The sequence below is a fragment of the Epinephelus lanceolatus genome, chromosome 14, assembly GCF_041903045.1.
Source record: "Epinephelus lanceolatus isolate andai-2023 chromosome 14, ASM4190304v1, whole genome shotgun sequence".
Lineage (NCBI taxonomy): Eukaryota > Metazoa > Chordata > Actinopteri > Perciformes > Serranidae > Epinephelus > Epinephelus lanceolatus.
In genome coordinates this window covers 38,826,118-38,840,271 of record NC_135747.1, presented here as the reverse complement: position 1 = coordinate 38,840,271, position 14,154 = coordinate 38,826,118, and the positions used below count along the sequence as shown (strand labels likewise).

The window sequence follows — 14,154 nt, the reverse complement described above, 5'->3', positions numbered from 1 at the left end:
CTGAATGTGTCAAGCAGAATGCGGTCACAGTATTCTACATCGTATTACAGTGTAACAACACTGCCACTGTTAATCTCTTGACATGGCAGCAGCAAACCACAAGGTACTGTCTGTCACCATTAATGTTATGCATTAACAGTGAAATATTGCTAAAGATAGCTTGTTTTAATTAGCAAGAAAAAAAGGAGTTTAATCCATTAAAATACTGGTTCGGAATAGGAACACATTTATCATGAATCTCATAGCTAGCTTGCAGGTTTAGTATAGAGCAGTGATTGAAAGTATCTAGGTACATTAAGTGCATCTAGGTACTGTACTTTAGTACCATTTAGAGGTACTTTTACCTTTACATGTGTATTTCCATTTTCTGCCACTTTACATTTCAGATGGAAATATTGTACATATTATTCCACTACATGTATTTCACAGACAAATTTTATACATGAAATATATGATCAGTTAGAATTAATTCATTTTAAATATGCTTAGCTTAAGTAAAATGTTCTTTCCTCCATCACCTCTAGATGGCTAAAAAGTGTCATTGAACAGGAAGGAAGGTGTTACACTACTGCTGTCTCAAATCACGTACTTCTGTAGTTACACTTACTATTTTTAGTGCATAAGTGCATTAACACTGATAAGTATGGAAAAATACAGTGCACTTTGAGTGCCCGGATGGTGCACTCAAAACGGTCAAAAAGTTGAGTGTGGAACTATTGACACTTCCTGCTCTCAATGAAGGGGAGGGACCACTTTTCAAACTGGAAAGAGCAGCCGAGGACTGTGCAACTGTGAACGTCGCTGCATTGTACAAATACATGTGTTTTTGCACTACACGCTAATGCTAGTTTGCTAACTAGCTTATTTGCGGTCGTCATTTCCGGTGAGTGCACAACAGCCATGTTTGGTTTGAGACAACACTACCCTGTCGAAATTTGCGCACTACGTCAATGAGTGCATTGTGCACACAGTATACTACATAGAAATATATATAATGGAAGTATGTAATTTAACACACACCATACCTCTTCAAAGTTGGTGATGTAGTTGTGTGCAAAACCTGCAAAGCAAAGATAAGCCAGGGATCTAACAAATCCAGGTATTTGTTTATTCTAGAATTGATTGACAGTGACTTAAAATGTTTAACATTCTTTAATTAAAAGTTGCCAGAAAGAGGTCACCTGAGATCTTCTGACCGTGAGGAGGCTGAATCAAACACTCCTGCTTGGAAAGGAACCACCTCCCTTTGTTCATTCTTTTGCACAGTAGCTACGATGTATGCATCATTTTTCGGTCTTGATTTACTGTTAATACGTTTGTTTTCTCATTGCAGAGCTAAAACCATACACACACTCAACATTAAACTACCCTGTCTAAATAGACCCTACTGACTGCTTGTCCTTCCTTGTTTATGTCAATAACAATATCAATTAAGTCAACTCCACTGTCTCTCCTTAACATTAATAAAGTTATTTGTTGAACAAATCAGCCCTCTGTGTATCTGTGCAAAGTCATATTGGAGCAAAATCTGTAAGCAGTCCACCTAGAAAAGTTCTCTTTTAATTTCCATTAGAATATTCACCAAATCAGCTGCTGATGGATAATCAGTGAATTTTTCCACTCTAGAATTTGTGTAATTTAGCTGTCAAAGCCCATATCGATCGGGCACTATTTTGTTGCATTTTTTTTCCTTTTCCGAATCTGAAGACAGCCTGACAGAACTTCCACTAATTGGTCCAAAAGTTTGAACCACTCAGTAAAACATTTTCACACTTGAAATGAGCCAGACCATGGTTCAGTTTGATCCAGATCCTGTTTTCAACAGGGGAGGTCTGATTCAGATCAAACTGAAATGTGTGAAAGTCTGGACCAGACAAGGTAAGTTTGATAGGGTCCTTAAATGTTACATATAACATGATTGAAAGCCAGTAAAGATGCTGGAGTGTTTTGCTGCTATGCTGCTAGGATTTTGTTCTGGAGGTATTGGAGCCTGTGGAAGCCGAGGACAAGTAATTTGGGCAAGTTGTGACAAATGTGTGTGTGAATTTCTCAGCTATTGAGTCAGGAAGTGATGGCTGAAACCCCTAGCAGATATGTCCATTTACCGTAATGACCATGCAAATCAAATTTCTTTGTATTTCACATGGTGGTTCTTTGTAGTTCATACTTTGGAGTTATGGGAATCTTTCACCCTTTGCTAGGCCCTGCTCCCTTTGTGATCGTTTGTCAAGCTGTTGGAGCTAGTATGGAGCCTACACTGTAAGTCACTGCACTCTGTGAAGAAATAATATCAAATTTCAGTTTCAGAGAGAAGCAGACAAAGGGGCCTACAATATGTGTTTGAGGGAGAGAACCAGGATGTCAGACTCACTCAGCGGTATAAACAGGTTGAAAAGATAAAGATAGATTTTAAAGCACAGATCACAGTGTAAAAGTGATCGAGACAGAAGACAGTGAATATAGAAGGAAACTTTAATATTTAACCAGCTGTGTGTCATCGCAGTGTGTGCAGATGAATGGTGTTTGGCTTCCCTGTGTGCTGCCAGAACCCACACATCCACAGATCTGCAGATGGGCTGGGAGCTCTCTTTTCTGCAGTTAATGAAAAACAAACCGGAGAATTCACAGTTGACTTCAAATGTTCTGTTGTTTTGGTGATGATGAAGGCCATGACCAAGGTAACTGTCTCACAATAAAGTTCTTTATGTTTTGTAGTTGGAGTGCTGAACTCTTCAGGGTTTTTGGAAAATTGTCATCCAATTGCTTAGTCATTAGTTGTTAAATTGTTGAAACTTATGATGTTCTCAGCTGTAAATTAGTGGTGCAGAAACAAATCCTCACATTAAATCACAGAAATCACACTTCTTATCTCTGCATTATTAGTACACAAAACAATGTCTGCACATCAGTAATCACTGTTAATGATTAGGCTATTTTACAGAACAGCCTCCTCAGGTGTTTATAAATTTCTTTCATTTTCAGTCCATATATGATCGGATTAAAGAGAGGGTGATACAAAATCACTTGTAAAGACATTATTAAACGCACAGTTTTGGAAAAATCAGTTTCCAGTCGAGCTAGAAGTACATCATATGCACTCAAACAAGAAAAGTTGATTAGAACCAGCAGGTGGGGTAAACAGGTCTGTGCAGCTTTTCTCCTGACTTCTCTACTACTTCGATAGGATATTATAAATATCCTGGTGTATGTAAAAAGTATGAAGAGTACAGGGAGAGGTACAACATCTACAAAAACAATCAAGCCATATATATTTAGAATTCTTGACCTTACACAATGAAGTTTGGAAACTGTGCTGTTACAAATTATTCCTTTGAAAGTATAGTTACAGAGTTTTTTGTAAGCACTCAGTACAGCTCCCACTGAATTCTGACAAAGAGGCAGAACCCAAGCTAAAACAAGGAAAATACTGACAGTTTTTTTTCTCATGATAATTGGATATTGCAGAGGTTTACATATAGAAACATACCTGTCATAAGCCATGACTGCCAACAGGAAATATTCTGAACTGCCTAGAGAGTAATATATAAACCACTGAAAGATACACGCTGAATATGATATGATCTGTTTTTCCGATAAAAAGTCAATTAAAAGCTTTGGGTAGATAGCAGTGCTGAAAAGAACAGAGTTGATTAACAAAGCTGCAATGAAGATGTACATAGGCTCATGGAAGGATTTGTGAATCACTATGATGCACACAATAGTGGAATTACAGCAAATTATCAGAATATAGGCTATAAACATGATAACAAAATAAAGGTATCTATATTTGTGCACTTCCACATGCCCATCAAAAGTTATATATGTGACATTTAATTTTTCCATTATAGCTGTCTAAAAATGTTAATGAATACAACAGTTACATTACGAGAAGTTTCAAATAACCTGCATCAGCTTGTTTTATTCGTTACTTGATCTTGACTTTTACTGGTGAGGTTTGACAAACACAGAAATTAGATCTGTGATGTTTTTGAGTCTTCAGGAAGTTTTTATCAGACTGCCTCAACCTCCATGGATCTCATTAAACTCTCCAAAGAAACTTACATATAAACAACTTGATCATACTCTAGAGGCCTGAACTCAAAAATGTTGTTCGACTTTGTTTGCTTAGGTTATGTCATTTTCTGTGCACAACACCAAAGAAAAAAAACGATGCATTGCTTGCACATCTATATTTTTTTTTTTTCTGTGGTACTTTAAGTTAATTTTTTATCGAATGTGTTTTTTGTTCGGGGGCCCTGACCTTTTCAGATGATTACCTGACTACCTTTTTCAATCTCAAGAGTGTCCTCTTTCTGTTCTGATTTGGGCACACAGAAGTCAGCCAGTACTCCTTGAGGAGACTCAGATATGCTCCACTCTCTCTGCTAAAACTCAGTATGAACCTCAGATGCAGCTTTGGGCACAAAATATCACAGAAAGCAATTGGCATGTGGCCCAGTTGTTGCTCACATCTCCCAGTTTCTTCTGACCCAAATACAGTGTGTGATGACAATGAGCACTCCACTAACTCAACAAACTGGTAACCATGACTCAGCCATAGCATAATCAAATGAAGAAATGACATGGGCCTCACCTGGGCAAAGTACAGGCTTTGATATCACATTATGCCCCATAATTAATCCGTCCGTCTGTCTGTCCATCCATCTTTCTTTTGACATGGTGCCAGCAAGCTCACCAAGGTTTTCCAGATGTCCCTCACCCCAGCAACCTTTTGCAGCTCCATCTGGGGAATCCCCCAGGACGAGAAACAGGACAAGATATATAATCCCTTCAGTGTATCCTGGGTCTACCTGAGGGCCTTCTACCAGTTGGATATGTTCGGAAAACCTTTAAAAGGAACAGGATGTATCCTCATCAGATGCGTGAACAACCTCAACTGGCCTCTTTTTAGGCAAAAGAGCAGCAGCAGCCTATTTGGTACGGCTTCCTTTTGTTACCTACAAACTCAGATACAGGAGTCGTGGATCCAACATCAGTTTTCCCTGTAGAGATCAATTGGCCTATTTCTTCCATGGGGAACAGGAGCTGGGCATCTAGGCCAACAAGAGTGAGGATGAGGGGCAGATGCAGAGGAGTGCTCCAGAGACTTCAAAGACAGGGCCATCAATGGATTCCCCTTTTCTTAATCATCCTTGCTAATGTCCAGTTCCAACGTAGCAAGGTTGATGACCTTCAGGCGAATGTAAAGTTGCTATTGGTAAATAGGAATGCCTGTCATATTGCCTTAACAACATACAACAGGTGTGGCAGGGAGTCCAGCACCTCACCCACTACAAGTCCGGCAACACCATGATGGCTGAGGGAGACGCTGCGCTCGCGGAGGAGCTTAACCACTTCTTTGCCCGCTTCGAGGTGAAGGGACCCGAGGCAGCCACAGCTTGAACACCGGACTGCAGTAGCTCCAGCCTCACGGCGCAGGAGCACCAGGTGAGGGCCACACTGAGGTCAGTGAACCCCGGGAAGGCCGCTGGACCAGATGGAGTGACAGGGAACGTCCTCAGGGAGTGTGCAGACCAGCTCGCTGGGGTCTTCACCAAGATCTTCAGTGCGTCACTGTCCCAGTCCATCATCCCACCATGTCTGAAATCGGCCACAATTGTCTCACTGCCCAAAAAGACCACCATTAGCACCCTCAATGACTACTGACCGGTTGCTCTGACACCTGTTATAATGAAGTGTTTTGAGAAAGTGGTCCGACGTCACATCATGTCCCGCCTCCCACCCACTTTTGATTAGTGATGGTGAAATTGAAGCTTCATGAAGCAGTGAACCACTTTCACACAACTGCTTCAAGAATGACACACTGCCTCGAAGCATTTCATACAATCAGAAGAGTGACATCTGCTGGCTGTGTGTCAGAACTGCATCTAAGTGGATATAAATATATGTATGAATGTGTATAATATAAATATACATACATATGGTGTGCATAGAGGGAGCGGGGGAAAGGAATGTGCTTGTGCTGTGATGTAGAAATTAATGCTAGTGCTTCTGCAACTTTGCCATTGTGGTAATATAAACGGGGTGTATTAGTAAACCAGGGAGTGTTTAAAGATTTTTATTCAAAAAGAGAAGCATTTCAACAGTGTGAGGTTTCAGTCTGCTCCTTTTGTGGCTGACTACCTCTCCAGCTTTGGAGAAGACCTGCTCACATGGCAATGATGTTGTTGGCATGTGGAGATACTTTTGGGCCATCTTGAAGAGGTTTGGGTAGATACTTTCACGTGATGCCCAGTAAGTGAGCGGGTCTTCTCCTCTGGAGAGGTAGGGCTCAGACAGATATCTCTGAACCTCAACTGTAACATCTGCTGTTGCACTTTGTGATTGTTGTGTTCTTCCTAAACAAAAATAAAAGGGAAATTAGCCATCTTTCATAATAAGAAAATGGTGCTTACAGTAATAACAGGCCATAATACAAACCAACTCTGCTGTCCAAAAGATCCCACAAGTTGTCTTCTGCTGAAGGCCCATGTTCTTCGTTGGCAGCTGACTGATGGACTTGATAACATTTTAATACGTGTTACTACAGAGGTATGGAAAACACAATAATATGGAATAATAAATGGTACACTACTTGCGATGTTGACGGCATTCCCCTCTCAACCCTCATGGCTCCAGCGCATTCTGCAGTCAGTTTTGACATGGCCTCCTGTGCATGGGTTTCATTGCCAAATGCTAATGTCTTAAATCTTGGGTCCAAGATGGTGGCTAAGGCCAGAACTCTTGACATTTTCAACTGTGCATCGTTTGACCAGCTCATACTGCAGTTGTTTTATCAGATGGAGGGCTGTTTGGTTTTTAATGGCTGATGCCTTTACAGCCAGTTTGTGCTGCACCATTCTGATGAGTTTTGAAGCAGAAACATGCTTTTCAGCTGACATCTCTGTGGAGGCCAGATGGAAGGGTGCAAGAACATCTAAGCAGTCATTGACTGTCTCATTGTCTACAAATGTGAGAGGAGGAATGTCTGTGGTAAGGGATGCCACTGCCGCACCAACTGGTTCTCGTTGTTCATACAGTCTTTGTAACATCAAGTATGTGGAGTTCCATCTGGTTTCTACTTCCTTAACCAGTTTGCGAACAGGTTTCTGCAGCTGAGTTTGCATCTCTGTGAGTTTCTCCTTTACTTTATTGCTTGTCCTAAGAAAAGCAACAATTTTTCGGCCTCTTGTTCTAATGTCAGCCAGTGGAGGAGTTTGATCCAGTGCCTTCTTCACAATAAGATTGAAACTGTGGGCTAAACATGGCACACTTCTGACAGCCAACACTTTGGCACAAAGGATCATATTGGATGCATTGCCTGTGATTAAACAGTGTACTTTCTCTCTCAAGCCCCACTGATTTATCTGCAGCTCCATGGCATCCCTAAAATTTCCTGCTGTGTGGGACTGTGTGAAATGTCCCACACCAAGCAGAACACTCTCTAGCTTGTGATTGATAAAGTGGCAGGTGACCCCAAGATAGGCATCCATGTTCATGGAGGTCCACATGTCTGCAGTTAAGCTTACAGACTGTGCTTTCTCCAGTTCCTGCTTTGCCTTCTCTTTAGCCTCTTCATACCTTTTCTCCACCAAAACTTGTAAGGCCTGGCGAGTAGGCAGGATGTAGGTTGGGTCCAGCTTCTGTGCGAGGGCAATCAGTGCCTTGTCCAACTCAGCTTGCCAACCTTACAATTAAAGTATACAAACATTATTATTTCAAAAAGTATTGATTTCAGTTGAATATAATGTGTTTTAATCTATAGCAATTACCTTGTCTGGTCTCCGCCCCCCCAGAAACAGCAGTAGCACCAGCAGCTGTATTGGGTGTCGTTTCTGAGTGTTTGCTGTGCAGGTGTTGCTCCTGAGCACAGAAAAGACACTTGACCCTCTGGGGGTTGATCAGGTCAAAGTGCTCCCATGCATCAGAGCCCGCTCTTTTAGGCACCAGTTGCTCTGCCATATCCCATATCCCACCACAGACTCTCACAAACACACCTTGCACTCTCACAACTCACAACACACTCTTTCAACCACTCAAACAACTCTCTAATGTAACTATCTAATAAGCCTATTCTACACTATATGTCTAGCGTGTTTCTATGAATGAATGTTTGATGTGTATGTATGAATCTATGTGTATGTAGGCTATCTATGTGTATTATTTAGTGTATGAAACGTAACTAAATCTATCTAAACCTAATTCTAACTACAATAATACTCTCCTTAGCTTCTTTCCAAATAACAAATATAGCAATAGCGTTGAACTCCTCCTCTCAAAAAACCCACAGTTTGAGCAGTGAATCAGACCCCTTTTAAAGCCTTATGAAATGCCCAACCCCTTCAAATTTCCCGCGAAGCAGCGCAACAGGTGATGTGACGTAACGAGGCCTCACTCATAGTAGTCACGTGATTGTGGACGTGAATCAGAGATCGAAACACTGTCTCGGAACACTTCCGCTTCATAAGATCAACACTGTGTCGAGCGAACTGGCTCAAGCGTAACATCACTACTTTTGATCCACTTCAATTTGCATACAGAGCTAACAGATCGACAGAGGACGCCATTGTCACAGCGCTTCACACCACCATCTCCCACCTGGAACAGCAGGGGCGCTATGCTAGGCTGCTCTTCGTTGACTTTAGCTCTGCCTTTAACACAATACTCCCGGACAGACTGACAGTCAAGTTACTGGACATTGGACTTCCTTTCACCACCTGCTGCTGGATCAGAAATGTTGCTTCTGACCGTGTACAGAGAGTCAGAGTGGGTCCCCATCTCTCAACAGCCCTCAGCCTCAACACTGGCTCTCCACAGGGCTGTGTGCTAAGCCCTCTTCTGTACACTTTGTACACCCATGACTGTGTCAGCACCCACCCAGACAATGTCATCATTAAGTTCACTGACGAAATCACCGTGGTGGGGCTCATCTCTGGAAGTGACGAGACGGCATACAGGGATGAGGTCCAAAGGCTGGTTGGGTGGTGTGCAGACAACAACTTGGTTTCAATACCTCAAAAACCAAGGAACTGATCTTTGACTTCAAGAGGAGCAAACCTGACCTGCAGCCCATCTGCATCAACGGGAAGGGTGTGAAGAGGGTGCCCAGCTTCAAGTTCCTGGGTGTGCACATGGACGCAGACCTCCAATGGAGCACTAACACCTCACCGGTCATGAAGAAGGCCCAGCAGCATCTCCATTTCCTGAGGATCCTCAGGAGGATCAACCTGAGGAGGGAGCTGCTGACCGTCTTCTACCACTGCTCCATTGAGAGTGTGCTGACATACTGCATCTCTGTGTGGTTCTCCAGCTGCACCATGGCGCACAAGATGGCACTACAAAGGGTCATTAACACCGCCAGAAAATCATTGGCCACCCTCTCCCCTCCCTGAAGGACCTCTACAGTACCCGCTGTCTCAAGAGGGCATGTAGCATCCTGAGAGACTGCACGCACCCAGGACACCAGGTGTTTGACCTGCTGCCCTCTGGCAGGAGATTCATGGAGCTGAAGTCACGGACAAATAGACTCTGGGACAGCTGGGCAATAGCACTAATCAATACAAACCACATTTGATTAGCTGCCTCTTTTTTTGGGTGGGTCAAGTGCAATGAACAATATATTTATCACCAACAATAATCTATTCATCACCTGCAATTAAGATCACACTTAAGTGTATATTCTGTATATTCTGTGTATATTGTTCTACTCTTCATATGTTTTATTTTGTCTTGTCTCTTATATGCCTTCTTTTGCACCAAAGTGGACAGTATCCCAATTTCGTTATGCTATCATACACAAGTATGACTTTACAATGACAATAAAGATTTATCTTAACAGCGACATGGCATAAGGAGATAACTGCTAACAGATTTGGAAATCAATGGGTTTGAAGTACCGCTCATCCTGACAGAGTACAGTGACAGGCAAACCCGAGGACTGTCCTTATATGTCAGTAAAAACTGGTGCAACATAGCTGTTGTCAGAAAAACACTGTGCACTCCATACATTTAACCCTAGTCTGTTTTGCGCAACCATTTTATTTACTAGGGGAATTTCCTTAGATATTTGTTACACTTGAGTATATCCACCCGAATGCTAGTGTTGACACTGCAAACAGGTTATCGAGGATACAGTGAACAGGCTACAGAGTATCACACAGAAGCTCCTTTGTTACTGGCAACTTTAACCTCTTCAGCCAGGTGAGTTGCATGGCAACTTTTGTCAATACTTCACATGTCCTAGGCTGATGGTTTGATTAAGGGAGCTAACATATCTTTGCGCAGAGCTCGTCTTGGCATGTCTGACCACAGTGCTGTATATTTTGATCTGACCTATAACCCTGTACTGAAGCAGACAAAACCTGAGCAACAATTTGTACCACTCTGGCACTCTGGTTAGAGCAGTCTGTTCATGATTCCACTAAGGGAGCTTACATATCTTTGTGCAAAGTTCCTCCTGGCATGTCCTGTTGTCTGACAATTCTTCATCTTCATGAGGTGACTATGACCCCATAGGGTTCCTTGTCTCTGGAAGGGTTCAGTGATCATACCTTGGAAAGTGCCAAGGATAAAAGCACCAAAATCACTCAGTGACTGTAGGCCTGTGGCACTCGTCTCTTTTGTTATGAATACATTTGAGAAGATATTAAAAGAAGCTTTTGGATGCAACCCAGACCACATTGGATCCGCTCCAATTTGCTTACAGGACAGGCAGTGGTGTTGAGGATGCCACAGGCACCCTGCTTAACATGGTCTTGGATCACTTGGATGGTGCAAAGAATGTTTTACATTTTCTTTTTCCTGATTTCTTTTCAGATTTTAACTGTATCTAGCGTAACATTTTGGCACATGGACCTCGCAAGCATCCACAGTGTTTACTCTGGATTAATTTGTTGGTTAGTTGACTTTTTAACTGATAGGTGTCAGAAGGTGAAAGTCACTGGCATTTTATGTCATGCACTTGTATTTTCCACTGGTTCTCCCCAAGGACCTGTCCTCTCACCACTTTTGTGTTGTATACAAATGAGTGTCAGTGTCATCATAAGAACGTGCTGATCATCAAGTTTGTGGATGATTCCACCCCTGCTCTGTAAAATGAAAGTGACCATTTTCCAATGGTGGATAAATTTAATGACTGGTGCAGATGCTATTCTTGGACATAAATGTGTCTAGAACAAAGGAAATGGTAACTGACTTCCTACTTGTGACTATAAAACAACAGGCACAGATGAATTTACTTGCAAAAGTGATTTAGGTGTGAATGGGAATTTGCCAAAGGCTCTCTCCACTGTCATGTATGTTGGACTATGCAGGTAAGCGAACTTTATCTCTGTTACTCCTTTGACCTCAGATGAAAGCTTCATTCTCCAATGAAGGTGATAAACAGCACTACCGGGGCGTCGGTAGCATAGTGGATAGTGCTGGCGCCCCATTTACAGAGGCGATGCCTCGCTGCAGCGATTGCAGGTTCGACTCCGGCTCACAACCATTTGCTGCATGTCATCACCCCACTCTTTCACTCCCCCATTTCACTCTCTCCTGTCAATTAAAGGCAAAACCCCGAAAAAAAATAATCTTTAAAAAAAAAAAAAAAAAAAAAAAAAAAAACAGCACTACCTGGAATGCAGAGTGGATCTTCATTATCCTTAAGACTCTGACGCACCAAGCTGACAGTTGGCCAGCAGTGAGCGTCACCCTAGTCTTTGTAGTGTGTCCCACACTGTTGGCTCTTGTTGGCCCTTGTTGACTTTTTTTCAGCTGATTCAGCGCCTTGAATTGGTGTCAGAGACGGCAGAGCCCATGGGTGAATGACATCACTCTGATTGGCAGTTCAGCTCAGTGTATGAGAAAAGGAACCGAAATGAGGAAAGTAAGCAAAAGGTTAAAGTCAAGAGGGAATTGACCAAAACAAACTTGTTACATGAAGTAGGATTATTCTTCTTTAGCCACTGAGCTCATAAGTAAAAACACTTTGTGATGGTTTGTGTTGTTAACTGGTGCACAGTAAATATGCTTTGTTCTCTCAACACTGGATTGTGTTGTTAATGTGCTAATTGGCTAAGAAGGGTCATGGTGATCTCCTGATTTCCCTTTTTGAACAACAGTCACAAAATACTGCCCTCTGCCGTTGTGGAGTTATTTCCTCTCATGCAGGTGCATAACGTATGTGCTGGTAGGCCATTGGCTGTGGTCTGCGCACAGTGTTCAAATACAGCTTTTTGGTCTGGGTTAGCTCCCTCTCCATCATCTTGCTGAAAGTGGCCAGGGTGTGGCAGAGCCCAGAGCACATCTCATGGAACTGCCAGAGGCTTTGGCCTATGCTGAATGCTGTCCTGGACTGAGCCTCAAGTGCCAAGTGAGGTAGTAGCCAATATCAAGGGTTTTTTCTGGCTCAAAATGAGGAGGAGGTGGTACTATCCTGATCATGTGCACACTTCTGCATGTATACTTTGCCTTCAACTGGCTCAAGAAAACACTATGCAAGCAACAATAATATGATTGAATAATAGAGCAATTATTAATAAACTGTGTCCAAATTGTTACATGATAATTCAATTGGGATTTTTTTTTATAGTCCTAGTAATAGTTGTTTGTGTACTGAGGTAGCCGATCACATGACTTGGATGAGGTGTCTGAGACTGGGAACATGTCCACAAATACTGACATGTTGAATATATTGCAAAACAAGTTTATTCTGCCGACAAAATATTATTTACACAAATGTAGAGCTCCTGATTTTGAAGCATTTAGAAAATAAATTAAGAAATAATTGCAATTTAAGATTCCCCTCTCATACACTTTTACAACACCATTTCACCATTTGGTGACTTTAATTTTCTACACTGTTGTTGTAACCCCTGCTGAGGTCAATGTCCTCTTCCCAGCTTTGGGTATGCTGAAGCACATAAAATGTCCTCCACCAAACATTTGACTAATTAAGCAGAGGCTTTGCAATTTCGTTTTCCACCTCTGGGTCTATTTCCTCTAGAGTTCAGGCCTCCAGAGTTTGATGAAGTTGTTTACAAGTTTTCTTGGTGAAGAGTTTTCATGAGATCTATGGAGGGTTAAACAATCTGAACATTCCACAGACCCAAACACTTCACTATGTGAGTTCTGTAGATGAATATTCTCTAAGTGTGTTTTCAGGTCAGGTAAATGTAAAAGACGGCTATTTTCACAGTTATTTTCTTGTGTATAATCTGTCTGTTCAGTTTTTTAACAACCTTAATGGATGATGAATTAAATGTAACATATATAACTCTTGGTGGCCATGTCGAAGTGGACAAATACAGATATGTGTATTTTGTGATTATGTTCATAGTATATATTCTAATAATATGCAGTAATTCCACTATTGTGTACCTTATCTGGGTTCACAAAAACCTTCATGAGCCTATGTACATATTCATTGCAGCTTTGTTACTGAACTCTGTCCTTCTCAGCACTGCTGTCTACCCAAAGCTTTTGATTGACTTTTTATCTGAAAAACAGATCATATCATATTCTGCATGTCTCTTTCAGTTTCAGATGTTTTACTCTTTAGCTGCTTCAGAGTTCTTACTGTTGGCAGTCATGGCTTATGACAGGTATGTTTCAATATGTAAACCTCTGAAATATCCAACTATCATGACCAAAACAACTGTCAGTATTTTCCTGGTTTTAGCTTGGGTTCTGCCTGCTTGCGAGATGGCAGTGCCAACTGGTGTGAGTGCTAATAAAAAACTTTGTACCTTTATTTTAAAAGGAGTTTTTTGTAACAATACAGTTTATAAACTTCAATGTGTGATCTCAAGAGCACGCCTTATACGAGATATGATTATGCTGGTTAATCTTGCACTTGTTCCTGTGCTTTTCATACTTTTTACATACACTAGGATATTCCTAATAACTTATCAAAATGGTAGAGAAGTCAGAAAAAAGGCTGCACAGACTTGTTTACCGCACTTGATAGTTTTGTTAAACTTTTCCTGTTTGTGTGTGTATGATGTCATTATAGTTGGACTGGAACCTGTTTTTCCAGAAATTGTGCATTTAATAATGACTTTACAAATTGTTTTGTATCATCCTCTATTTAATCCAATCATGTACGGATTAAAGATGAAAGAAATTTCCAAACATCTTAAGAGGTTGTTCTGTCAAGCCAAAATGAAGTAA

General features: G+C 41.5%; 2 protein-coding genes across 2 annotated transcripts; one reads left to right on the top strand and one right to left on the bottom strand.

Annotated features, from left to right (window-relative positions):
* Positions 1 to 2,925: 2,925 nt before the first annotated feature.
* LOC117249929 (olfactory receptor 11A1-like) lies at positions 2,926 to 3,843 on the bottom strand. The gene has a single exon (XM_033615803.2). The coding sequence runs from the start codon at positions 3,841 to 3,843 to the stop codon at positions 2,926 to 2,928; it is 918 nt and encodes a 305-aa protein (XP_033471694.2).
* Positions 3,844 to 13,209: 9,366 nt separating this feature from the next.
* On the top strand, positions 13,210 to 14,154 carry LOC117251761 (olfactory receptor 11A1-like). The gene has a single exon (XM_033618290.2). It carries the CDS (start codon positions 13,228 to 13,230, stop codon positions 14,152 to 14,154), a length of 927 nt encoding a protein of 308 aa, XP_033474181.2. The 5' UTR covers positions 13,210 to 13,227.

Coding starts and splice junctions, on each gene's coding strand:
- LOC117249929 (XM_033615803.2), bottom strand. CDS start 3,843: ATGGAAAAATTAAATGTCACATATATAACTTTTGATGGGCATGTGGAA.
- LOC117251761 (XM_033618290.2), top strand. CDS start 13,228: ATGGATGATGAATTAAATGTAACATATATAACTCTTGGTGGCCATGTC.